Source organism: Triturus cristatus, chromosome 7 (genome assembly GCF_964204655.1).
Source record: "Triturus cristatus chromosome 7, aTriCri1.1, whole genome shotgun sequence".
Lineage (NCBI taxonomy): Eukaryota > Metazoa > Chordata > Amphibia > Caudata > Salamandridae > Triturus > Triturus cristatus.
This window is the reverse complement of record NC_140590.1, coordinates 293589657-293615380: the sequence shown is the minus strand read 5'-3', so window position 1 is coordinate 293615380 and position 25724 is coordinate 293589657. Positions and strand designations below refer to the sequence as shown.

Here is a 25724-nt window from a genome sequence, read left to right as displayed (position 1 = left end):
AAAACAATGACAGATATGTGAGACCGAAAGATGGAACCAGGTAGATAGAGAAAGAGAGGGAGAAATAAAGTAGGGTAATAAACAGAAAAGAGCGGAGAGAGAAACAAGAAAAGAAAAGCGAGTGAGTAATTTTCAGAGACACCTCACATTCTGAAACCATGAAAACACCTCAACCCCAGGGAAGGGAAATTCCCCAAAACATAGTTTAACGGTTGTGTTCCCTTTGTGCTTACACAAATCCCTTTCTGCTTACACAAAGAAGCAATTGTGTTTTGTACCGCAACCGCTGCTTTTCAGAGATGCTAACCACATAGCTCAGTGTGCATTTGTGTAAAACGCTTCTTTCTTTCATGGGACACACTGCCGAAATGATGTAGAAAAGCACCTCCTACATTTCTGCTGGTGAAATGTCTAAGGCAAATGACTTGGCCTTTGGTGATAGTGTTAGATCTAGGCCGGCCATCTTGGCTAGTTTTCTTTTCACGCATCATTTACTAATGTAGATACATTATTTGTTGAACAGACCACCGAGACTACTGGAAGGCTTTGAAAAGCCCGTCACATAGAAGCCACTATGTATAGGCGCAAAGCAAATGAATAAGGCCCTACCTACCTCTACTCTACCTACCTCCTCTGTATTGGTCTTTCTTCCACTTCCCCTCCTTCACTCATGTAGTCCTCTGCTGCACTGTCAACACAAACAACTCGCTCATTGTTGCAGTCATAGCTGTTCCTTATAGGAAGTATTTCATAAACTGTCCGACCCCCTCCAAACAATAGGCAAGAAAAAACTTGTTTTGGGTGGCCTAATGCAGCGGATTGGCAGCCCTGAATCAAAACAAGTCCCTGACTGGATTGGAATTATGCAGGGCTTGGGTTTCCCTCACTCGGTGCTTGCACCAGCCCATGGAGCTGTCCACACTAGCCTTCATCACTCTGTAGATACCAATGACAGACCAATTCTCTTTCCTCCTCAACCTGAGAAAACTGCTTACTGACCCCCGCCACCCCCCCCCCCCCCCGACAATATTTGTGCACCCAATCACAGCACTTTAAAAACACCTAGGCACTTTAAAAAAAAAGCTTTGAGGAATCTGAAGCAACCTACATCATAGCCAAGCAAACCAGCAACTGAGTGATTCTGATCAGGAAGCTTTGACAGAAAACTTCCATGTCACCATTCACCTGAGCCTACTGGCTCCTCTGCGAACCAGAAAACCAAAGAGCGGCTTTAAACACACCGTCCATAACCTGGAAGGCCAACAGCAGAAACAAATTCAAGTAAAGAAGATAGGTTCTGCTGCATAAGGGGCAGAAGGGGCTGCCACAAAGTCATTAAGAATACCAAAAAGGCCTGCCTTGGTGAAGGACCAGTGAGGCCACTAATCCAACTAGGGGGCTCCATAGTATCTTTCTTGCGATGCCAAAACAGGAAGCATTAAAAAGAAATATTGCGACTTGGCATTGGTGGGAAGTTCATCTATTTCCTTCCATACACTGATTGACCAAAGAAAAGTGTTAAGGGTGGCACAAAGGAGGAAGCCTTCAACATCCTGTGGCGCTGGGCATAGTGGCGTGCATGAACCTGCTACGCCTTTCACTCAAGGCAGGGTTTGCGATCAGTGCATTCAGCCTGAATGAGGTCAAGAGGGATATCCATTTGCTATTATTTGAGAGGCCTGAAAACATAGCAGCAACCTCCTCGCACCCTGAAAGTTATGACTCTGGTTTTAGAGCTGATCCTGATCTCTCATGTATTCCCTCGGTCAACATAGTGGTTACCGGCATCCACTTGTAGCTCTCGCGCCTCAGGAGAATCCTCCCACGCCGAGAAATGGCCACTGGGCAGTGGAGCCATGAGCCCATATCACTGTGATGCCTGCTTAGACTCATGTAACATTGGACCCTTAGTGAAACTATTCACCAGACTTTAGGGGTACAAGAACCAAAATGCAACAAGCCTTGGCATAGCCAATAGGTCTCGCCTTTGGGACCTTATAAGTGTTTAGCTATGCAACAGTTGCATAACTAAATACTTATAAGGTTCCAAAAGCGAGACCTATTGGGTATGCAAAGCGGCCGTGAGGCCGCGAAAGTGATCGCGATCACGATCAAACATCAAAGCGGCGCGCACGCACATGCACTGTAGCTCTAGGCTGGCCTGGTAGCACTTTTTGGAGCCCTCTCAATAAGTCTCGCCAGACCAGCACATGCGCTGGGTCAGGCGAGACCTAAAAATCAGGGGCGCAGCTTCAGGGGAGGTTGTTTGGGGTATTACACCATCCTAATAAATATATTTTCTGGTAAATAGTTGGGTACAGCTGCTTTCACTCGGGTATGGTGAGGTGTCTGTCGGAATTCACCAGGAATGTTTCCAAACACACAGATAAAAATGCACAACACTGTCTCCCTCTCTGTGTTTTGAAAGGTTTTAAAGATGTTGGTGATTTTACAAAATATTGTGTTTTCTCTCACTTAGTACCCCCACCAATCTGTGTTTCTCTCCCTTTCCACTGCCCCTTAAGCCCCCAGCTCTGCAGCAGCACATCTACAAAATGGCTTGAAAGCAAGCAGTGGCTTCCATTAGACTGATAAATAACATTCAGAGTTCTTTGTACCACCGACAAGGCCAACTATGGCAAAGGTCCAGGTCACCTCTGAGCTCACTGCTCTGCAAGTGCCCAAGAGAAATCTATGCGCAGCAACAGAAAGCCTTATCTCCCAACAAGCCTTGCACAAACGTGAATGCAGGTATCTGGGAGTCAAGACGCCATTACTGTGGAATTCATTGACCCGAAGTCTGAGGCTAGAACCGAATTACAACCTTTTCACAAAAGGCTGAAAGTAGAGCTGTTCCAGTACCTGTTTATCTAAATTCAAAACAGTAACAGAAGACTGCCGGACTGTACCCTCCTCTCACTTACTGGACTCTAACTTCTTCACTCAGTATCTCATCTATTGCTCTGAAGTAACCAAAGAGAGACTCGTATTGCTTTGCAAAAATTCGAAATAACTAGAGGGCTGATTACGATGGCGGAAGGCCCACCTTCGCCAGCCGTGTGGTGGCGGGCCCTCCGCCATTGATCTGGAATTTTTCCCCCGCCATATTAAGATGGCGGGGGGAATCATTGGAGCAGCGTGGAGGTTGCAAAGACCGCCCGCCACAGGCAATCATTCTGATTGCCTGGTGGACCAGGCCAGCATGTGTATAATAATGGTGGTGGTGCCTAGCAGGCACCGTCCGCCAAATTACAATGCTGGCTCAAGCCAGCCTTTCCATGGCGGTGAAACCGCCATGGAAAGGCTGGCGGGGAATGGATTCGGGGGCCCGTTGCGGGCCCCCCTTGTGTTGGGGGGTGATGGTGCACTGGGGGGTACCCATGGTACCCCCCTACATTTCCCTGCACTACGTGGCAGGCACCCCATGGTGCCTGCCACGTAGTGCAGGGAAATACACAACGTGCTGTTTTAGCAATGCGGCAGGTGCTGCAACCAGCAGCACCCACCGCAATCTTAATGTAGCAGGATGCGACCGCCACGGTGGCGGTCGCATCATAATCTGGGGTGCGTGACCGCCGCCTTACAGGTGGGTGCTCCCAGTCCATGCTATGATGGCGGGGGGACTCAAGTCCACTCGCCATCGTTATCGGCCCCTAGATTTGGTCCATCATATATCTTATTTCTGTTTCATTCTCTATGCAGTGGTTTAAAAGACTCCTTTCCCTCCCTACTTGTCTGCCCTGTTGTACGTAGCAACGCTTTTGCTTTTTATCCTTCTGACTTTAACCTCCTGTTCTTGTAACTTTCATTCACATTGAATCTTTAAACTTTGATGTGTCACATGGTACATGCTTTAATTGATCTATGTTGATAATTTTGCAGGCTGGAGGCATGTCTTGATGAAATCCACCCGGCACTAGGAAGGAAACTATATCTGCAGTTTCGCCATGGCTGCCTCCCTCTGCATGCTTACATGGGCAAATGGTCGGGAGGAAGTATAAGTAGGTGTCCGACATGTAATTTGTGTGATGAGACCGAAGTCCACATCTTCTTTTTTTGCCCGGGCTATCAAACAGCAAGACGTAGATGGCTGCTTCAGCTGTGCAAAAACCTGGGCACCACACATTGCAGGGACGCATTTAGAATCTTAAAGTACAACACAGATTCTTATATAGTCTTTGCAGTTTCATGTTTTTTAAGCTCCATGTGGTGGGTCAGGAGAAACTTCCTCAAGATGCAAGATCATGGATTTGATTGTGCTTGATTTTATTGTCTTTTTTTAGCAATGTAATATCTTTGATGAATTGTTTTTATTCCTCGTAATTTTTTATCTGCTTGTATATATTTGTGGCTGTTCTTTTATGGTGAAATACCGAAATAAAGTAATATTGTTATTGGTATTGATAATTTTGCTTAATGCAAACATGTAGACAATTGTCCCATTTTATCTCTACCTCTGATTAGTTCCTGAAGACTTTGTACAGTATGTTACAACTATGGGGTTGATTCCTATCTCGTTCGGAAGGCCTACGAATCGGATTTGGCTTTAACGGATCCGATTCGAAGCCCTTTTTACCAGCCGATTCGTACACTGGTCCGAACGACCAAGTATGATGCAAAGTTTGCGGACCGGTCGAGCGAAGTGTCTCCAGACCAGATCGAGTCTGTATGACCTCTATGGACTCTGTTTCCGAGTGAGCAAGTACGATGCACAATTCGGACAGCCTTAACAATTCGGTATGTCGGGATCGAAAAAGCTGCCGGAATCGTTCTTATGGGGCTTGTATCATTCCCACCATCAACTGGAGCCCTCCGATTCAGACCCGTGGGGTTACCCATGGGTCTCCCCTTCCCTTGCATGCACAGTGTGGTGGGCACCATGGGGTGCCCGCCACAATGTTTACGCTTTTCCCCACCCACCCCTTTTTGCTATGGGAGCCTGTGCACGCATCCAGTATACAGGCTCCCATAGAATTCAATGGGAGTCCGAGCGAACCGAGTCCATAAGCATAAGAATGCATCGTACTCGCTCGTTCAGACTCCTGTTCCACGAATCGCTCGTAAAGCCCTATGGATCCGAGTCGTACGGAGGGCTTTACATGTGAGATCGGAATTGGGCCCTTAATGTGCCTGTACAGCACTTGAAAACGTTTCGCAGGCTTGGTAAGAGCTGTAAAAAACTACATAAGTAAATGCATCTGTGAAAATCATTCCCATTGCTTCCATATATGAGGAAAGAAGTGAAAAGGAAAACCCTCTGAGTGCGGATAATACACCTCGAAATATCCTTCCACAGTGTTTAATACATGTCTGGTGTATTAGGTGTGCATGGCTGAGGTGCTACAAACAGCATGCACCTTGTCCTAGTAGTGTAAATAATCCCCAATCTAAGAAACCACTATGGATTTTGTAAATTGGATTAATCCCAAGGTCAGTGAGGCTTGAAATCTATGTAATTAAAATGAGCAGCAGGCTATTCAAATTGTTATTTCGAGCAGAACCCTGTATCCATAAACTGCATGTGACATTACATGACGTGCATTTGTACATCGCAGGTTGAATCCAAGATGCATCTGCATCTGTGTGCAGAATAAACAATGTTTATTGTGAGATGTTACGGCCTGGCTTGACAGCTTTAACTGACTGCTAGACACTGTGTATGAAATGTACGGATAGCCGGCTATTGATCAAGCACCTTCAGTTACTGGCCTGTTTGGGTCAGCAAACTTCAGCCACTGCACAGAGATACTGTCAATCACATCTTGGATCAGCCCAAAGATGTGTTTCAAAATTACCATCATGCTATTAACAACTGGGCGTATCATTCCTCCTCTTAGAGTGTGCCTTTGTTGCAAAATGTGAGTTACATTGATTTCAGAATGTCGAAGGGACTATTTGGTGAACACAGAGGCCGTACTGAAAAGAAGGTTTCCGCCTCTGAACGCAATACATTCTCACTCAAAGTATAATCTATGTGTCATTTGTTACTTTTAATGAAAATCAATCTTGATTTGAAAAAAAGCTACATAAAAATTATTTTCTTTAAAAATGACCCATCCACGGCAAACACTCTTTTTACATACTTTTCTCGGTGATTGGTGGCATTGCTTTAGTCTAGCTTCAGGTCCATTGCAGAGGTCTGGTCAGGTTGTGTTTCTGAAAGAGGCGGCTGCTGCATGGGTTTGTTTCTTGGGCCGCGCCCTGCTGCAGCGATGCCAGTCGGAGGAATACTGCGGGTGTTGTGTAGCCGTAAGGCATGAGGCTGTGCAGCAGCCATTATGAATTCTGATCACGGTGGGTCTGCACTATGTATTCGTGCCAGACCTCACTGTCTCCATTTCCTGCTCTCGTGTTAAAAAATGTAAAGCCAATGCTGTGGCCATATTACAATAGTGTGGATTACCTTAAAGCTGGGCAAGATTTCTAAAACCAAACTACTGTGAAAACACACGAAGCTTTGCACTACGAAAGACTATGTATGACTAAAGATAGCATGAATTCTGAACTTTTACATTGTTTTAATATATGACAGTATGCTGGATGGAGTAGACTGGATTTGATAGCACGCTCAGAAGTTCATAAAAAGGAACTCTGCAGTATCTAATTCAACTCTCCTTGTCATGACAGTGGCACCAGATCTGTGCCTTTTGATCTGTCCAGTTTACATGTTGCAGAAATGTTTGAAATTTCCAGCCTCTTTATGTTTATCTGACTTGCACTCCACTCTCCAGGTCTCAACAAATCAGAAGCAGAGTTGGGGAAACTACACTAGAAGGGTCGGGCTGGCCTGTGGGGCAGTGGGCTGGACTGATAGATCATTAAGGGGGCCATTTTTTGCTGTTTGTGGGCATGTTTTATGGTCTGTTGAGGCGGTTTTTACTTTTAAAGTCCTTGAAATGTAAACAAACATTGCCTACAGCAAGCTCCAATCCATGCCTATGTAGCATGTCTTTGGAAGTTCGAAACGGTCACAATTGCAAATGTAAGCCACTTTTTTAGCTACCTAATTTACTATTGGCTGATGCATTTTTATTTTGGTGCCCGGGCCGATTTTCTCTCCCAGTGTGACCCTGTTTATAGATCTATAAAATATTTAATAATAATGGTGATGCCGTGCAGCTGTTCCTTCAGGGTGTGCATGTGGTCTTCACAGGTTAAACTGGCAGTGGTCGCCAAAGGTAGATGGGCCAAAGGCCTCTGGCAAAGGCAGGTTGGCTAAATGCACGTATTTTGGCACCAGCAGGCTTAGCCGTCCATGGGAGTCTCTGAGAGTGGCGGGACTGCAATCCTGATATGTATTCGAGCACAAAGCCAGACATGAGAACAATAACTCCATATTAGTAGCTTTGTGTCACATGCTGCATGCTCCTCTTGAGAACAATCTGTTCACCTAAAGAAGTGCTGGAGAACAGAGGGTCTGTGTCTGAGTGGGTCCTTAGGTTAGGTCCACCTGGACATGCCAAAAAGAAATAGGTGAAAAATCAAAAAACAGTGAGAATGGCAGGACGGAAGAGCTAAGATAAACGCTTTGGAAATTGGACCCCACGGCTACCAAGAACTGTGTGAAAATGTGTAATATTGCACATTGAACATTCACTAATAATTCGATGTACTATAAATATAAGCCATCCCCATGCTATGCCTGGCAGAATTGGCTGTCAGCCTTTTTCAAATATCCCGGGTATCCCTGAATAGAGACAGAAGAGTGTGAAAGGGTGACAAAGGCCAATGATATAGTTCACCTAACCGAGCACTAACATTTTCTTATAATGGCTTACCACATTTGGATTGTTTTGACCATTGCAAACTGAGAATTTGAAGAAAAGGGGAATAGGATTCTACATAAATGTGTATAGTTTACATTGTCATTCATTGAACTATTCCAGAGTTTCAGGCTCCTTTATGTATAAAATCAATGCTTCTTTTAGGTATTCTAATGGAGAATTCTAGAAGTATATGTTAGCATCTGTTCACTGATCTCCATACCACCACAAAGGTGAGTATTTTCTGCTCGTGCAGACATTTTTATTTGGTTACTTAGCGCTGAGGTTCAGACTAGGCAATTTAAAACGAGCTCTAGTCATGTTTGCTAGCAAATTCTGTAATGCAGGACCACTTGTGCTAATAATATATGTTGGCCAAAGTGCTCCCTACCATACATTACAAGTATATTTAAAGTTCATGTACATATAGGAGAATGAGGTCAAATGCTGAGTTCCTTTCTAAGGTCATGGATTTTCTGAGGTGACTTGCAATATTGTTTTAAGGTGCAGTAAGATGTATTTTATTCCTTATAATACGTTGTTACAACTTCACATTAACTCCCTTTTAATTATTAGGCCTTAAACTCTTTCTGATGAAAGATTTCTGTCACCAGTGGCTTGTAACTGCACAATAAGAATAATCACACCAATTTGCAGCTTTAAATTTGTCTGAAACATGTTTAAGCATTTTGTTAATAAAACGTACTTTGCAGTTTGGAATGTGTGGTAAGCATTCACATTTATTTCTCCTCTAGATAAAGTGCCATATTTGCCTGATCAGTCACTGACTCTTCGTTTTTTGGAAAAGAAAAAGACAAATTGATGAAAAGCTACCCTTTCTTTCAACTATTTATATGTCAACAGTGTTTACTGTTCGGGAAGCTGCACCTCCCTGTGTCTGCTGCACCTGGGAGAGACATGGTGCAGTCAGTTAACATCACCATTCAACTAAAATAAATAACAGAGGAATCGTGATGTCACTTTCTTATTACATGCTAGTAGTGAGAACACGATTCAACTGTATTAAGACAGTTTGCAGGCTGTCATCCCTGGTTTAGTGTTTGGGGTAATTTATTCAACCTGCTGGGTCTGGCCATCTGAAAGCTGCCTCCTATTTGCTTTTATAAAAAGTGGGAGAGGTCAGTTAAAGGGACTTTTCCCTACTTACAAAGATTTGGCTTTTGGATGTCTAGCATTGCTTGTCACATTGTGTGCCGTATTAATTTTGGCCTCATGTGGGATGACAAGCGCGGCATGAAGCTCTTCTGGCATGACTGCTTTTCTCCCAGTTCTATCTACTGGACTTTCAGAGGCACCGGCCTGTCTTACCTGAGTTTCTGTGGCTCTGAGACCTCATGTCTGGCAACGGCAGGCTCTGTGTCCTTGTGCGAGTTCATCTAGTTGTTGTCCTTGAGTTAGCAAACAATATCTATATCACAATTATGTAAACCTGTAGGTTTTGATAATGATATGGTTTTATCGCGCTTCCGAATGCCCAAAGGCGTCTTTGTGGTAGCGTCTTTTACTGAGCCCAAAGGGAGGTCTATTAGGGCAGAAGACTACAAAAAAAATCAGGTTTTGGAGCAGTTTTCTAAACTACATTAGATTGGGATGAGCTTTAGGGTAAAGAACCACAGTTACACCCAGGGTCTGGCCCGGGGAGGGAACTAGAGGCGTTAGGCGTTAGGGCACTAGAGAACGGTCAGCCTCCAACCAAAGCTATGAACCACAGAAAGGACCGTCCCTAGTTGTGTCTAAGAGATGCCCAATTTAGTGGGGGCAAATCACAAAAATTGACGGACTGGCATCACACACCACCAGGTGTCATGCTTCATCATCTGCCAGTCCTCGCCCTCTAAAAAACGCGTTTGATAGAGGGCGGGCATACACCTGAAGACAGGGATGCACTTCTAAACTAAGTGGGGGCCCAAACAAAAAAAGGAGTGAGTGAATTAAAAAACCATCATAGTATACCTGAACAATTTTTATTCTATGGGGTTACTATGTGGGATTAAAATATATAAGTGCGGTGTGTGGGGACCTTATCATCCCGTCGTCGCTGTGAATCAGTGATTGTTAATAGGGGGTCAGGTATACTATGATGGTTTTTAAATTCACTCACTTCGGTCCTTTCTGTGGTTCATGAGCTTTAGGGTACCAAGGCAGCGAGTACCACATTCTGCAGGTTGGAGGGATGAAACTTCTGCCATCCTAGGATGATTAGTTGATTTTAGGCATCACAACTGTTTTAGCGGAGGAAGAGCGAAGCATTCTCCTGAGGGTTGTAACACTGGAATTTCCTTCTAAGATATTCCGGGTCGGTTTCATGGAGGGCTTTGTGAGCTCAACAGAGCGACTTGAAGGTGACTCGTTTTTTAACAGGTGGCCAGTGTAACTCTACAATGGCTTGAGAAACTGAATTAAATTTAGGTGTCCTCATAAGAGGGCTACAGAATGCAGCAGCACGCTGCATTCTGTAGCACCTTCAATTCATTCAACGGCCACTGTTGGATGGCCACATAAAGGGCATTTCTGTAATCTATCCTTGATAGTACCAAAGCAGCGATTACTGTCATTTGGAGCTCAAACAGAATAAAAGGAAATGCCTTTCTCACTGTTCTTAAGAGATAAGAACAGAAAGATGTAACTTGATTGATCTGATCAGCAAAGGTAAGTTTTCCGTCAAAGAATACTTCCAAATTCTTATTTTTCCAGGGGATGGAGCTCGTCTATGGAGTCCTGCAGCTCTGAGCCATTATGCCCTTGAGGTCACAGATTCTGTATCTCTCAGTGTTATCATGTCCTTAAGAGGATACACATGTGCAATCAGGTGTCTGAGGTGACAGACTGTGTTATTGTGTCTGTTTCTGTAGCTTTGTACCTCGTGTTCCTGAGGTGACAGACTTTGCATCCCTGTGTCTCTGTATTCTTGTGCAATCAGGTCACTGGGATGACAGACTGTGTTTTTGTGTCTGTTTCTGCAGCTCTGTGACCACTGGTGCTGGAGGCGACAGACTCTGTATCCTGTGTCTCTGTAAGCCTGTTTTATCAGGACTTGGAGGTGACAGAACCTCTATTCATGTACCTCTCTTTCTCTGTGCCGTCATGTCTTTGAAGTGAGAAATTGTGTAGACAAAGGAGGGACTGATGGGCTTTTATTTAAGGAGGTCCAGCATACATGCCCAGTTAGTTATATAGAAAGGAAAAAGTATGCAGTTCCTCAAACAGAAGGGGGGGTGTAAAGGAAAAGAAGAGACCGTAAGGAAGAGGAATTCCTCTATTCGGAACTAGGGTCCTCACACACCCAGCAAGCTAGGTGTCATGCTTCATCATATGGACCTGCTCCTCGTCGGGCCGGCGCTGCAATGCCCGACGGGCACCCTAAAAGGGGCTCTTTAGCGGAGATCTTCAGTTCCTGGCCGTATGATGCAGTGTGTGTGAGAGGGACCTAGTAGTGTAGATGTGAGTGCAGGTAAGTGAATTAAAACAAGTTAGAGAGTCCAAAAATAATTTTATTGGGGATGGCTCTCTACCTGAATAAAAAGCGGAAGCAGAATGGCAGCTAGCTGATGTTATGATTCAGCTTGGCTAAGCTCATCTGTGCTGGTCGACATGTTTCTTGCCTAATGGTCCTAGTGATCCGTGGCAATTCCTCAGGACCTATATAAGCTGTCAATAATCTACACAAAGCGGTAAGTACAGCTGTTACCTACTACCTGTTATATGGGAACGGTCTCGCCATATGCCTAGGGGAACCTAAAAGGAAAGGAGATCGTAAGTAAGGCATCCCAAGCAAAGGCAATATAAAAAGTGAGTACTGTACAGGTCTAAATCACATAGTGGTGGTAACCCCCTATTGACTAAATGGTCTAACTTAACGTCCTTATTCACCATGTGTCAATGACTCTATACAGTGAGTAGTGATACTCCTACAGCTAGTGAATTTAAAACCAATCTAAAAACAATTAAAACAGAAGACTGGAAGTGTCATGGTATCCTAATGGAAACTTGGATAAGGTGACTACAGGTATTTTAAGGTTAAACTCATGGGACACTCACCTAATAAAGTTTAGTACCATGCTCCTATCCGTGGCCGTGGCGCCACCTGGACACCAAGATTCTGGTGTCCTAGTGAGAAACAAAGTAATACATGGGATGACAACAACAAGTCCGACAAGTATTGTCAGCAAATATAAACTATAAAGCCCATGTGTGATCCTGTCACATGAGCTGCTGTGATGCGAGTCTCAGACCGCAGGAGGTAATCAGATGATAAAATAGCACCACGGAACGAACTTAAAAATAAACAAGAAGTCACAGAAATTGTAAATGCCAAGCCGGTAAAGGTATCAGCCAGTAAAAACTGCTAGACCATCGACTACAGGTAACAACTCACACTCGCTCGCTCCACATGGAGAGTCCAGGGCAAGTCCGGATCTGCCGTGAATGGTAATCGGCAAAATACCAGGGAACCGCCAGCTCTCCCCGAGTATCGAGCGAGACGCGTAATTCTGCCCATAGCTTGTGTCTCGTGTCGCTCACTTGCAAAATATGGTGACAGTACCTAAAATTAAGCAGGCACTGACAACATCGCGTCTAAGTCATGTATTGTCAGTTCGGCGGCGGAGATATGACCACCAATAAACATCCCATGGTGAATAAGGACGTTAAGTTAGACCATTTAGTCAATAGGGGGTTACCACCACTATGTGATTTAGACCTGTACAGTACTCACTTTTTATATTGCCTTTGCTTGGGATGCCTTACTTACGATCTCCTTTCCTTTTAGGTTCCCCTAGGCATATGGCGAGACCGTTCCCATATAACAGGTAGTAGGTAACAGCTGTACTTACCGCTTTGTGTAGATTATTGACAGCTTATATAGGTCCTGAGGAATTGCCACGGATCACTAGGACCATTAGGCAAGAAACATGTCGACCAGCACAGATGAGCTTAGCCAAGCTGAATCATAACATCAGCTAGCTGTCATTCTGCTTCCGCTTTTTATTCAGGTAGAGAGCCATCCCCAATAAAATTATTTTTGGACTCTCTAACTTGTTTTAATTCACTTACCTGCACTCACATCTACACTACTAGGTCCCTCTCACACACACTGCATCATACGGCCAGGAACTGAAGATCTCCGCTAAAGAGCCCCTTTTAGGGTGCCCGTCGGGCATTGCAGCGCCGGCCCGACGAGGAGCAGGTCCATATGATGAAGCATGACACCTAGCTTGCTGGGTGTGTGAGGACCCTAGTTACGAATAGAGGAATTCCTCTTCCTTACGGTCTCTTCTTTTCCTTTACACCCCCCCTTCTGTTTGAGGAACTGCATACTTTTTCCTTTCTATTTGAAGTGAGAAACTCTGTGTTTTTGAATCAGTCTCTGTATCTCTGTCATGTTCTTGAGGTGACAGACTCTGTATCCCTGTGACTCCGTGCACCTGTCCGATCAGGTCTTGGAGGTGATAGACTCTGTATCCCAGTGTCTCTGTAGCCATGTGCCATCAGGTCCTGGAGGGAACAGATTCTGTACCCCTCTGTGTCTCTGTGCCATCATTTCTTTGAAATGACAGACTCTGTTCTAGAGCCAGTCTCTGTTTCTCTGTGCCTTCATGTTCTTGAGGTGACAGACTCTGTATCCCTGTGTCTCCGTGCACCTGTCTCATCAAGTCTTGGAGGTGACAGACTATGTATCCCAGTGTCTCTGTATCCTTGAGCCATCCTGTCCTCTGTATCCCTGTATCTCTGTGTGCCATCATGTCTCTGAAGGGACAGACTCTGTGTTCTTGAGCCAGTCACTGTATCTCTGTGCATCATGTTCTTGAGGTGACAGACTCTGTATCCCTGTGACTCCGTGCACCTGTTCTATCAGGTCTTGGAGTAAGCCTGGGCGGAGGTCGCAGAACTCTGCGAAGTGGAAAAAAACCTCTGCTGCGCTATGCGGAGCTCTGCGAGCAGCAGAGTGGGTTACATAAAATGCTATTTGCAGTGATTTTCAGTGCAGTGTGTTTGTCCGCACTGTGCAATCATCGCGAAGAGCACCATGCACAGTGCAATCGGGCGCAAGCAGGCGCTGCTTCCTTTCTGCCGCAAGAGTAGATTTTTTTTACTCGAGCGGCAGCTTTCTCAACGTGAACGGACAGTTTCCCATCGCAAGCGGTTCCGAGCAAACGTGACCACTCGCAATGAGAAATCCGACCGCCCGCGTTGAGAAATCTCCCCGGGAGGTTGATTTTCCACGCTCGCCAACTTGACGTTGAAGATCGAGAACGAGCAAAAATCTCACCAGGAGGGGGCTTTGCCTCGCTCGCCAACTTGATGTTGATTAGAATGAGAGAGGACAAAAACTCTGCTCCGCTACGTGGAATTTTTCGGACCTCCGTGAGCTCTGCAAAAAATCAGCAAACTTCGCGAGCGGAGCGGAGTTCACACCCCAGGGTTATCTTGGAGGTGGCAGTCTCTGTATCCCTGTTTCTCCGTACAAATTCTATCCGGTCTTGGACGTGACAGACTCTGTACCCCTGTGTCTCTGTACAGCTGTCCTATCAGGTCATGGAGGTGACAGACTCTGTCTCCCAGGGTCTCTGTAACCCTGTTCTATCATGTTCTTGAGTCTACAGAATCTGTATCCTTGTGTCGCTGTAACCCTGTTCTATCAGGTCTTGGAGGTGGCAGACTCCCAGCGTTTCTGTACCCCTGTGCGATGAAGTCCTGGAGGAGACAGACTCTACAAAACTGTCCCAGCGTCTCTGAGTGGTCATTCCTGGATGTGGAATGGTCTGTTCCCCAGGGCCAGTTGTATCAACAGTTCCTTTCTCCAGTCCATTTCCAACAGCATCCTGCTTACTTCTAGGGTAAAATGTCAGTATAGATGTGATGGTCCCATAGGGACCACCACAGGTCATTCCATCTTTGAGGCAAACAGGCCTGTGCATGTCCCAGAGTCCTCCAGTCCTAGAGATGATCAGAGAAAGACCTTGGGGCCAAGTGCAAGCAGCACAGTCAGTGCCGGGAGGCCGGAAGTACCAAGGCTAGAATCACTGACTTCAGTTCAGTCCATTATTGTCCTCCCTCCCAAACCCCATGCTATTCCGAGTTCCTGGTTCCAGAATGGGTTTTAACATGCACAAACCAGAATTAACAGCTTCTTTTTTGCATGCGGAGCCCGAATTTCTACGTGTTGACAGAGGAGAGCAGACAATGTGTGTGGGGGCCCCACACCCGGGGCAGTAGTAATCGGGTGTGGATCTGGAGACACCGCTCCACCTGACTCGAAATGAACCCCAGCAAAGTAGAGAGTATTCAGTCCATCTAGGCTTGGGCCTTTGCAGCAAAGTAAGCTAAAGAATGACAATGGATTCAACCCAGATCTGTGACTGGGGGTGAGTGTTTGAAAAGTTTCAGCACTCCGTCCATCATCTCCTTATGTTTGCTTTGTTCGCCCTAAGTTGGCAGGTTATGCCCAGACGTGGGTCCCTTGCTCACTTTGCCACTGGATTCAAGCTAGCCTGGCTGAAGAGGGCTGTTCGCCCGAAACCCGTCCCAGGATGCTTGTTTCCGGTCCAGGGAAGACATGACTTGGCAGTTCGGGCTGGACTGTTTCCATGAGGCACAGGGTCAAGACTGATTTGCATATAGCTGTGTCTGAACTGGGGTGGCTAATTGAGCTAAAGAATGATGATGGATTCAACCCAAATCTGTGACTGGGGGTGAGTGTTTTAAAAGTTTTAGCACTCCGTCCATCATCTCCTTGTGTTTGCTTTGTTCGCCCCAAGATGGCAGGGTATGCCCAGACGTGAGTCCCTTGCTCACTTTGCCACTGGATTCAAGCTAGCCTGGCTGATGAGGGCTGTTAGCCCGAAACTGGTCCCAGGACGATTGTTTCTGGTCCAGTAAAGACATGGCTTGGCAGTTTGGACTGGACTGTTCCCATGAGGCACAGGGTCAAGACTGATTTGCATATAGCTGTGTCTGAACTAGGGTGGCAAAGTGAGCTAAAGAATGATGATGGATTCAACCCAGATCTGTGACTGGGGGTGAGTGTTTGAAAAGTTTTAGCACTCCGTCCATCATCTCCTTGTGTTTGCTTTGTTCACCCTAAGTTGGCAGGGTATGCCCAGAAGTGAGTTCATTGCTCACTTTGCCACTGGATTCAAGCTAGCCTGGCTGATGAGGGCTGTTAGCCCGAAACCGGTCCCAGAATGCTTGTTTCCGGTCCAGGAAAGACATGGCTTGGCAGTTTGGGCTGGACTGTTCCCATGAGGCACAGGGTCAAGACTGATTTGCATATAGCTGTTTTTGAACTGGGGTGGCAAAGTGAGCTAATGAATGATGATGGATTTAACCCAGATCTGTGACTGGGGGTGAGTGTTTGAAAAGTTTCAGCACTCTGTCCATCATCTCCTTGTGTTTGCTTTGCAACCAGACACCGAGCTGCTCACTCCCTGAGACAGAGAGGGGCAGGTCTACATCACCCCTCTGTACCCTGGTGACCCTCAGGTGACAGGCCTTGCACCCCTGCCTGGGAGCTGACAGAGTGGCTCCTTGTTTTCACAGCCTGTCCTTAGCTGTGTGTGCTCAGTTCATTCTCGCTTGTCTCATGCGTCTGTACAGAAGGTGTAAATCGTGAGAGTGGCTCCTTGTTTTCACAGCCTGTCCTTAGCTGTGTGTGCTCAGTTCATTCTCGCTTGTCTCATGCGTCTGTACAGAAGGTGTAAATCGTGAGTGAATGGGCTTTGCAATGGTCTCTCTTGACGAAAGCCATTGTGTATCAGAGGAGGGCACTGCACTGGAAAGAGTAAGGTCTGGGAAAGGCGTTTGATGCCAATTCTATATTCAACTGGGTGCCTAACATAGTGAAGGAGGCCGGCCCTCTCCAACGGGGCTCGGGGTGGGAAAACAGAACACAACAGTACAATTTAGCGCTACTTTCAACACATCTGGGCTAAAAAGTCATAGGTTGCACATCCATTTCTGAAGAAGATTTTTTGAAATGTACAGGACTCCACACCAACAAAACCGTGTCTGCGATCTTACAACCACTGTGGGTCCCGCCGAGCACCCTGGATAGACAGCAGACACGTATCTATGCCCCAGGAGAAGCAGTGCCTCGCTGAGTAAATGAAGCCAACTGAAGTATGGCCATTAAAATCCTGTCAGGAGAAACCTCTTTTTAAATACCGTGCCAGATCTAACGCCCGTCGATGTGTCATTTAATTGCCAGAAGATAAAACACCGTCAGAATGAATGCCGTCTTGTGCTCGGCCAGGATGCGGCCGTCACTAGAATTAATGCTGCCTTATGCTAGCACAGGATGCTGCTATCACGTGCCAAGACACTTCCGGTAGTTATCTGCTGGTAAAATAATTATTGCAGGGTCCTGCAAATTAAACTATAAATAGATATATTTTTTTAAGTGCTCCCGTGTAATCCAATACATCAGAGAGGAGAAAGGGTTTCTATGACCCCTGAGGCACGACGCACAGGGATACAGGGCCTTTCGCTGTGCTGTACCCTGCCCCTGTGCCAGTCCTAAGAGGCATCAGCCCTCACCAGGAGCTCCAGGGATTCAGTTTGGGAACCGAGGGCTGGAATCTCGGATTCCCCCGCAGACCTGCATCTAAACCCGGGAATTACAAGTCGTATTTCCTAGAATGGGGAATATCACGTATAGTGAGTGGGTGGTAGGTGTGGCATGGGTGGAATGGGGGCCAAGCCGAGGGCAGAGCAGGTGAGGGGGGCTGCAGGGAGTGTTTGCTGCTCCTGCTGCTGGGAACAGCAGCTCACCTCAACCTCACAGCTCTGGGTCCAGTGTCTCTGGGCATGGGATTACCACCCGGATTGCAGAGCCGACAATTGGAGGCCCAGAGGCACCAGGCAAGTGTGAATGGCTCAGAGACCACTTGGAAGGAAGCCACAGCCATTAAGGTGGAAGGGTCTGTATCCACTGGATCGCTGAAAATGAAGACTGTAAACCAGAGACATCCAGCCCTTTCTGGCTAAAAAGATTCTGACTAGAAAGGGCAGTGAATGTGGCATGTGATGGGTGTTACTTGTCTCATACCAGGATATACTGTAAGGGAGGACTCACTGTGAGCAAGGTTTGTTTTGATGGATATTGTTTGTGATAAAGTACTGCTTGAAAGTACTGTATTGCAATGTATTTTGATTTCATTTTTTTACCACCAAATTGTATTGATTTTGTATAAAACAAAACAATAAAAGCAATAGAGACAGTGCTCCCACACAGATGCATGCCATCCCACAACCATATACCAAGAGTCAGTGCTTAATTTGAGCAAGTGGTTCCGGTGCTCAGCACTGGCACTAAGTCAACACATGCACTTTTCAATGAGTACCAGTTAAGGACACATTAATTTGTGGGGAGATTAAGTGATTTACCCAGAATCATACGATGTTGAACCTACGCAGAGACTCGAATCTCTTGTCCCAGCTACGGAGTCTGCAGCTCTGGCCATTACGCCATATCCTCTCCCTACTTTCAGGGGTAGCAGTTGGTTCTGTTTTAGGCAGCGCTAACAGGAGAAATGGGCTGTTGCAAGCTGCCTACTGGCGAGAGCCCCAGCACTTATGTTTTTTACAAATTAACCACTGGCAAGGATCATAGCTGTGACACCACAATGTTTTTAGCCCATCCGTCCATAAAACTCCCACCATTTCCTCCAAATTCTGCGGTGCTTTTGCAGACAGCCTCTTGCTGTGTAGATGGATACTTCCTGTTCTGTGCACCAGTACATAGCTGTACACCATTTGGAAAAGGGAGGAGGCCTTGCCGAATTTCGGTCTCTAGCAATATCCTGCTTGGCGATCAAGGTTCCCATCACAAATCTGATTTAAAATGAATAGCGTGCTCGATTATTCTGCAAGCTTCCAGGTGCTAAATGACTAACACCAAACAAGAAGTTAACCAGTGCAGAAAAATAGCTAAGTCTTGAAGTATTTGCAAAACATTAAGTGTTTTTCATGGTGTAAATCAAGGGAATTAGGTCCCTGTATCCGCTGAGCATTCCTCTCTAGCTCTGTGGATATGGGAGAAGATGAAGATCACAGGGAGCTAGGTAGACGGAAAGGGAAACATTTTTCTGGAGATTAATGGGTCACTTTTGAGCAATTGCCTATTCAATATTAGGCATTCCAAGACAATGAAGGTCAAACCAGATGAAGGGTTGGGTAAGTACCCTAACGGAGCCCTAAAATTAGATGTACTGTTGAATTTTGGGCTATCTGCAACCTGGCAAAAATATAACTTACTGCACCAAGATACTGCAAGTCATCATAGTCAAGACGAGAAAGGATTGGATTTTATGAATACTTACCTTTAAACAATGTTTATAAGTGTATTCACAATTTCTATTCCCTCTACTACTGCTCTTTAGAAAGAAAGTGTTAGACCTGGCATCCTTGGTGGGGTTCCCCCTGTCTTTTTGCCTCTAACCCCTGTATTTTTGACTGTGTGCTAGACTTCGTTTTTGCTGGTTTAGGTGCTCTGGGCACTTTATCATCACTGCTGATCAGTGCTAAAGTGCAAGTGCTCCCTGTGTAAAACGTGATTATGATTGATTCTCCATGTTTGGCATATTTGATTTACTCGTGAGTCCCTAATAAAGTGCACTGAGTGTGCCCAGAGCTGTGGATCAAATTCTACTAGTGGAACTGCAGCACTGATTGTGCCCACCCCTCCCCCCCCACAAGTAGGCTTTCAAATGTGTCTCAGACCTGCCATTCCAGTGTCTGCACGCACAGTTTTAAACTGCCCCGTCGACCTGGCAAGTACACCCACATGCCAGGCCCTACCCTTCCCTTTTGCTACATGTAAGTCATCCCTAAGGTAGGCCCAAAGTACCCCCATGGGCAGGGTGCAGTGTATGTGAAAGGCAGGATGTGCACTGATGTGTTTTACATGTCCTGATAGTGAAATACTGCCAATTTAGTTTTTCACTATTGAAAGACTATCCCTCCCATCGGTTATCATTGGAGCTGCCATGTAACATCTTGCGAGTGTAACTTTCATTTGAGAAGTGATAGAGAATTGGAGTTCAGGTTCCCTGGACTCAGAATTTAAAGATACATCTTTTAGTGAAGGTAGTTTTTAAATTATGTGCTTGAAAATGCCACTGCCTGCCTGTGGAATCAACATCTGGTTTTTAGCTGACAGGGGTTGCTTTGTGCATTCACTGTAGAAAGTCACACAAAGGGAGCTTAGGTGTGTCCTGCATAACCTGATGGGTCTTCCTGAGCTAGAGTGGTGGTAGGAATTGTCACTAACGCCTGAGTAGGCTGTGGCTGCCTTTCACAATGCTGTCTCCATCTCCTGTGGTGTCACTGGACCAGGGAGGACAAAACTGGTTCTTGTGTGCAAGAGAAACAATCTTTGAAGTGTACCAACTTCAAAGGCCAGAAGGGCCAAATTGGACCTAAACTCCAGACTTTTAGAACACTTCTGGACTAAGAGGAACCTGCCAAGAAGAAGAGCTGAGAGGAGGTGTACTGCCCCTTTTGTTGTGTATTGCTGTGCTGGGGTTGGCCCGCAGTTGCTGCTTCTGTCTGTTGACAGTGGAAAGGAATGGACTTTTACTTCACTGTATCCTGCTTAAGAAGATTCTCCAAGGGCTTGATGTAGAGCTGGCCCCTAGTTATGAAGTCTCAGGGGCAAAAAGACTTCACGTGCAGCATCCTTGAACTCTACTGCTGGGAATTCTGACCTGCCTTGTTTTGCAAATTCTAGTCCTGGGCCCTTAGAGGTCTCTGTGCTCCTCCTGCTGCTGAAAATCCATGCTTTGCCCTTCCAGCACCTTTCTTCTCAACGTACCACTGTTGTGCGGGAACAATTTCAACAAACCGCTGCTGTGCGTGTGGAAAATATCAACGAATACCGCCCAGCCGAGTCCTGAGCACCGAGTCTCCGAAGTCCAAGGCACCTGCTCCGACTCCGATGCAGGCTCTGCTGTGCGCCTGGAAAAATCGAAACTTCATCTGTCTGTGGCTGCAGAAATCGACACAGTGCCTGGATCACCACAGTGTTGCACCTGTGCGCCAAATCTTCATCAACGAAGCTCTGCAGTAAGGAACCGAGGTCGAGTGGCTGGATTTCGACTCATCACCTCCACTCGCAGTAAGAAACCGATGCTTCAGCAATACTGGGCAGGAATAGCCGGGGTGATGTCAGAGGCTACGGGCCTACACATACACCTAGAACCACAGTGGCACCTTTTGGGAGTCATTAGAGATGTCAAGTGGCCCACACATACTAAAATCTGGCTCATATTGGCTTCAGTGGTGGTGAAACGAAAGATAGCAAGGTCATGGGGGGGCGCCGGCCCCACCGAGACTTATCAACTGGAAACAGGTTTTAGATTGGTGCCGACAGGCAGAGAGAGTTGTGTATAAAAGTAGAGGGTGCCTCAAAAAATGGGAAAAAAGCTGGAGTCCATGGAAGAAGTACAGGACCTGACCGGGCGGGGGTGGAAGGGGAAGATCAACAGGAAAGTGCCTCTAGGTGCATAGGATGTTGTATCAACGACCCAGACATATGTATGAAATATTGTATACCTGCTTCTGTAATTGCTAAAGCAGGTTTGATTGTTGCTTATTGACTATATTGGTGGACCAAGTATATGTTTCAAGAAAAAGAATTAATTAAAAAAAAGAAACAGCTGCATCACCTCCTCTCGCAGTAAGGAACCGCCGCATCACCTCCCCTGCCTAGCAGTAAGGAACCGATGCATCACCTCCCCTGCGAGCAAGGAACTGATGCATCACCTTCTCTGAGAGTAAGAAACCAACGCGTTGCTGTGTTTTCAACGCCTCACCTCCCCTGTGTGTGTTTTTCATCAGTAATTTAGACGCATCGCAAGTACTTTGCAACAAAAGTGACGCATCATATGTTTTTATGAACTGAACTGATTTACACCTATTGTTTCTTCTTCCTTTTGTTTTTTTCAGTTTTGTGGTCCTTGGTCTAAAGATGCAGGTTTTAGAAGCATGTTTTAGGTCTTGTTTAATTAATTTATAAAATGTAGAGAATCAGGAAATATCTAAATCATATTTAATATTTAATATTTTGGCTGCGTTTGATTCTTTCACTGATATGTAAAATGGCTGGTTTCATAAGAAGCTTTCCTAATATGTGTCATCACATTTATCCACAGAGAATGGGTAAAAACTCTCAATACATCAGCCCCCAGTTTCTAGTGAGTCAGTATTGATAGTAGGCGAATTGCCAACACCTTAGGCTTTAAACCTTCAATGCTGGGTATAGTGACAAGTATATGTGAAAAGAGCGCTATCACCAAGCATCTGGGATAGTGGTTAAAACATGACACCAAACTTTTGGAAAACATGGAACGCAGTGTCACTTGCAATGCTCTGCATAAAAGGTTCTTTCCAAGTTCAACAAAGATTGGAGTGATAGTGTTTGTATTTGCAGTGATTCAGCTACGTATATGAAAAAGTTGTATGATGAACTATCAAAATTGATCCCTGAGCTGAAGTGCTTCCCTGTAAGAGATCCTTGCCACTTGTTAGATGGTATGCTGAAAGCATCTTTACAATCTTCAGAGTTAATGAAGAATACTATTGACTTTTTAGTCCATTCTAGTGCACTGTTTTCTTATGCACAGGAACTAAAATGCAACTATTTCTCATTTTGTGCTTTGTGTGGCATCAAAAAAAGAGTCATCCCAACTGTGTTGCTTAGATGATGGTTCTCAGTCCAAGGGGCTATGAATGCTATATTATCCATGTGGCAACCATTTACAGAATTTTTGCTGAGTGATGATACCAAAGGCAAGAAATGTGAGGATCCTGGCCACATATTGATAGTGATGTGAAAAAAAAAGTACACTCTACTGCATTCTTAGATTTTTACGGGAAAACATAACTGCTGTAGTGGACATAATGAAAAACAAGAGTCTGAAAACACCCTTGTCTGCCAAGTGTTCAGCATAATTGGTGTAGATGTGAAACATCTCCTTGAGAGTAGGCTGGGCGACACCTTAAGTGACTTGGTAAGCAAAGCAATGGTGAAGAGCAATTCAGGAACTTTTATTTTACAATGTATGAGAAATGGCTTGCAATGATGCATAGAAATGTCCCTTCATCACCGATGGCATTTGAAGTAAATGAAACCTCACTGTGGTACTGCTTCAATAACTCTGAGGGCATACACACCCAGATCAGCACAAATGTTGCAGAACCTGCCCTGAGAATCGCAATATTCAAGTGAACCAGTATTGGCATGGAAAGCCATGTCAGTGGCTAGAGTTAACAAATTGTGTACTGGCTGTTTTGGCGTTGCCCATCTCAAGTGCCAATTTTGAAAGGCGTTTTCACAGATGTTTCCATGGGAAGCAAACAGCGAGCACACATGACCAAAGACTCACTGAAGAAGTATTGTATGGTGTACTACATTAAGTTTAATTTGCAAAAATCTATTTGGATCTCATATACACTATACTTACACTGTCTATATACCATGCTCTATCAGTGCAGAAAGCAAGCAATAATGAAAGCAAAACTTTCCATAAACTCCGAAAAAACAGTTTCTGTCGTTTTTAATGGCGCAAAAATGTGTAAACACTGAAAACTACTGTTTTTTGTAAGGTACTGAAATCACTTGAAAACACTGGAAAAAACCCCACCAGAATTTACCAAAAATAGAAACTGAAAGCAGGAAAGCCTAGTCATCTCGTACAATGGGCCAATTACGTTGGACTAAGGCTCTCAATATATATCTTCAAGGTATGTGGAGTTAAAAAAATCGTACCTCCCTCGTGTACTTACATTTCGATATTTGTCCTTCGATATTGTTGCAACGAGATTCTGTGCCTTCGATATTAGGGATTCGATATTCCCAGGCACAATCCTTTTTGAGGAAGTACTTTTTGATGTTTTTGATGTTTTTGATGAATGTCATTCATGCTTACCCCCAAATTGACTCCCAATTGTGTTTGATGCGTTTCAAGTTTATCAGTGGGTGGATACCACATCTTTACTGAGAATCTAAAACAGCCCTAAAAATAGGCAATACCAACCTTGAATTGCACAGGTAAGGAAGCTCCATCCTTTGCAAGTGATGAGGGAGGATAAGAGGACTTTTGGCACAAGTAAATTTTAGAACCAATTGGAATATAAAGTGTATTTTACGTAGAATGACGGAGGCCTACCTGTGATACCTGTGCCTATTCCAGTTCGAGTGAGACAATCCAAGCAACTAACCTAGTGAGATTCTCCAATCATCCTATATACTTCAGATCTCTGACAATCTCCTGTGCAAGTGTTTATGACAATGAAGAGCAAGACTGTGGGAACCCTCAGTCTCTATGATATATATATCTCTGGAGGTAAGCTCTGGGTAAGGTACATGGTGATCTTAGAGCTGGCAACAATTGCAAATCGGGATCTCAACCTCATTCCCTGGCAGAGGGTCAGTCAGAAGTATGGCACCCTCAGAGATAGGGCTCAGGCAATACAAGAGGCCCACTCATGTGTATGTGGCCCACCCTCTATGTGTTATGAAGATACCAGAAATATGTTTATTACCCTATAGGGGAGTCTGACAACATCCTTAAATGATGTGAAATAATTATTAAATGATTATGATGATGGATGTTTCTCAAACAGCGACTAGAGCACTTATGTCTGACCCTCCGCTGAACCCCATGCGCACTTACCTCCACTAGGCCTTGCAGTATCCGTACGCAGATCACGCACCCATAATGCACCTTGGCAGCTGAGGGGATCAGCATATTTAACACCGACGTGGACACTATGGCGAAGCCAAAGACCCTGTCAAGCAGCAAGAAAAAGCAGAAGGTAAGCATACATGGAGGGTACCACGAGGACTTATGAGCGGTAAAGTACCAACAGGCGTTTGGCTCCTAGGTAGGCTGATCCCAGCACGCATACCATGCCGTACTGTATCTCAGTACTCAGTGGCCAACCAGCCTAGGGAACAAGTGGGAGAGTGCCTGACAGATCAGTGACACTGAAAGGCATCTTTAATGCCCACTTACTCACTAAACTATTGGCAACTACATAACGTGTACTTAGCTTACTTATGTCTATTGGACCTTCTCAAAGTCTTTGCTGAAATCCTCGAGGTCACATCTACTGCTCTTCTTTTGTTTTGATCATCGGTGTTCAACATAGGTCTAGGAAGGTTGGACCCAAGCCAGATTTTTAGGACAACCAATGACAATGAACAGAACAAATTTATGAAGACATATGCAAATTTAGCTCCTGTGAACATGCTGAAAATCATGTTGCATGGCGCCGGCCATCCTGGACCTATGCTAGGCATGCTTTGTCCGTTTTCCTGTTTTGCTTAGGCTGTCCTTGGGGTGTGAAGATCGTATGACTTTCATTGTAAATAAAAAATCAAAAAAATATGTGAGGACCTATTCAGCTACATCAGATTATTAACTATACCATTTGACGTTTCTTCTTATCTAATTATGGTCCCCAAAAACCTTCAAGACGATGGAAAGGAGCATGGTCTTGAAGCAAGCAATCAAAAGGAAACCATTTAAGTGCCTTTGTTTTTTAACCGTGTCCAGATTCGTAAGGCAAGAAAGTCCGAACAACATTAGTTACTGAAAGTGTGGACATTTCAAACTCCTCTGTTCTCAAAGGGATAGTTTCTGATTATCACAGACAGATGATTATTACCCCTCTCGTAATCTTGCACATGGTGACCACCAATGTAATCTTTCTTGGTGTGGTCGTTATTCCAACACTAATAATATTAGTAGCTTGGAATGATTTTCATTGAGCATAGGTAGCTCCTATTGCAGAAAATATTGGAGACCCCTAAAAGGTTAAAACACTGGATGCAACAAGTTAAAGATCAGGCTGTTAGATAGAACTACAACCAGTGCCGGATCGGCTGTAGCAGGCATAAGGCGTTTTCCCGGTGGGCTGAAAGGGTGGCAGCTGGTT

At 45.1% G+C, this 25724-nt stretch overlaps 1 protein-coding gene across 2 annotated transcripts in view; it reads right to left on the bottom strand.

Moving 5' to 3' along the window:
- SLC17A7 (solute carrier family 17 member 7) overlaps positions 1 to 25724 on the bottom strand; it is a 768585-nt gene that overhangs the window by 85994 nt on the left and 656867 nt on the right. For both annotated transcript variants that reach the window (XM_085616330.1, XM_085616329.1), the window contains one exon: positions 24458 to 24572. In XM_085616330.1, coding sequence (XP_085472456.1) covers positions 24458 to 24572 — 115 coding nt within the window. The remainder of the gene's footprint in view (positions 1 to 24457; positions 24573 to 25724) is intronic.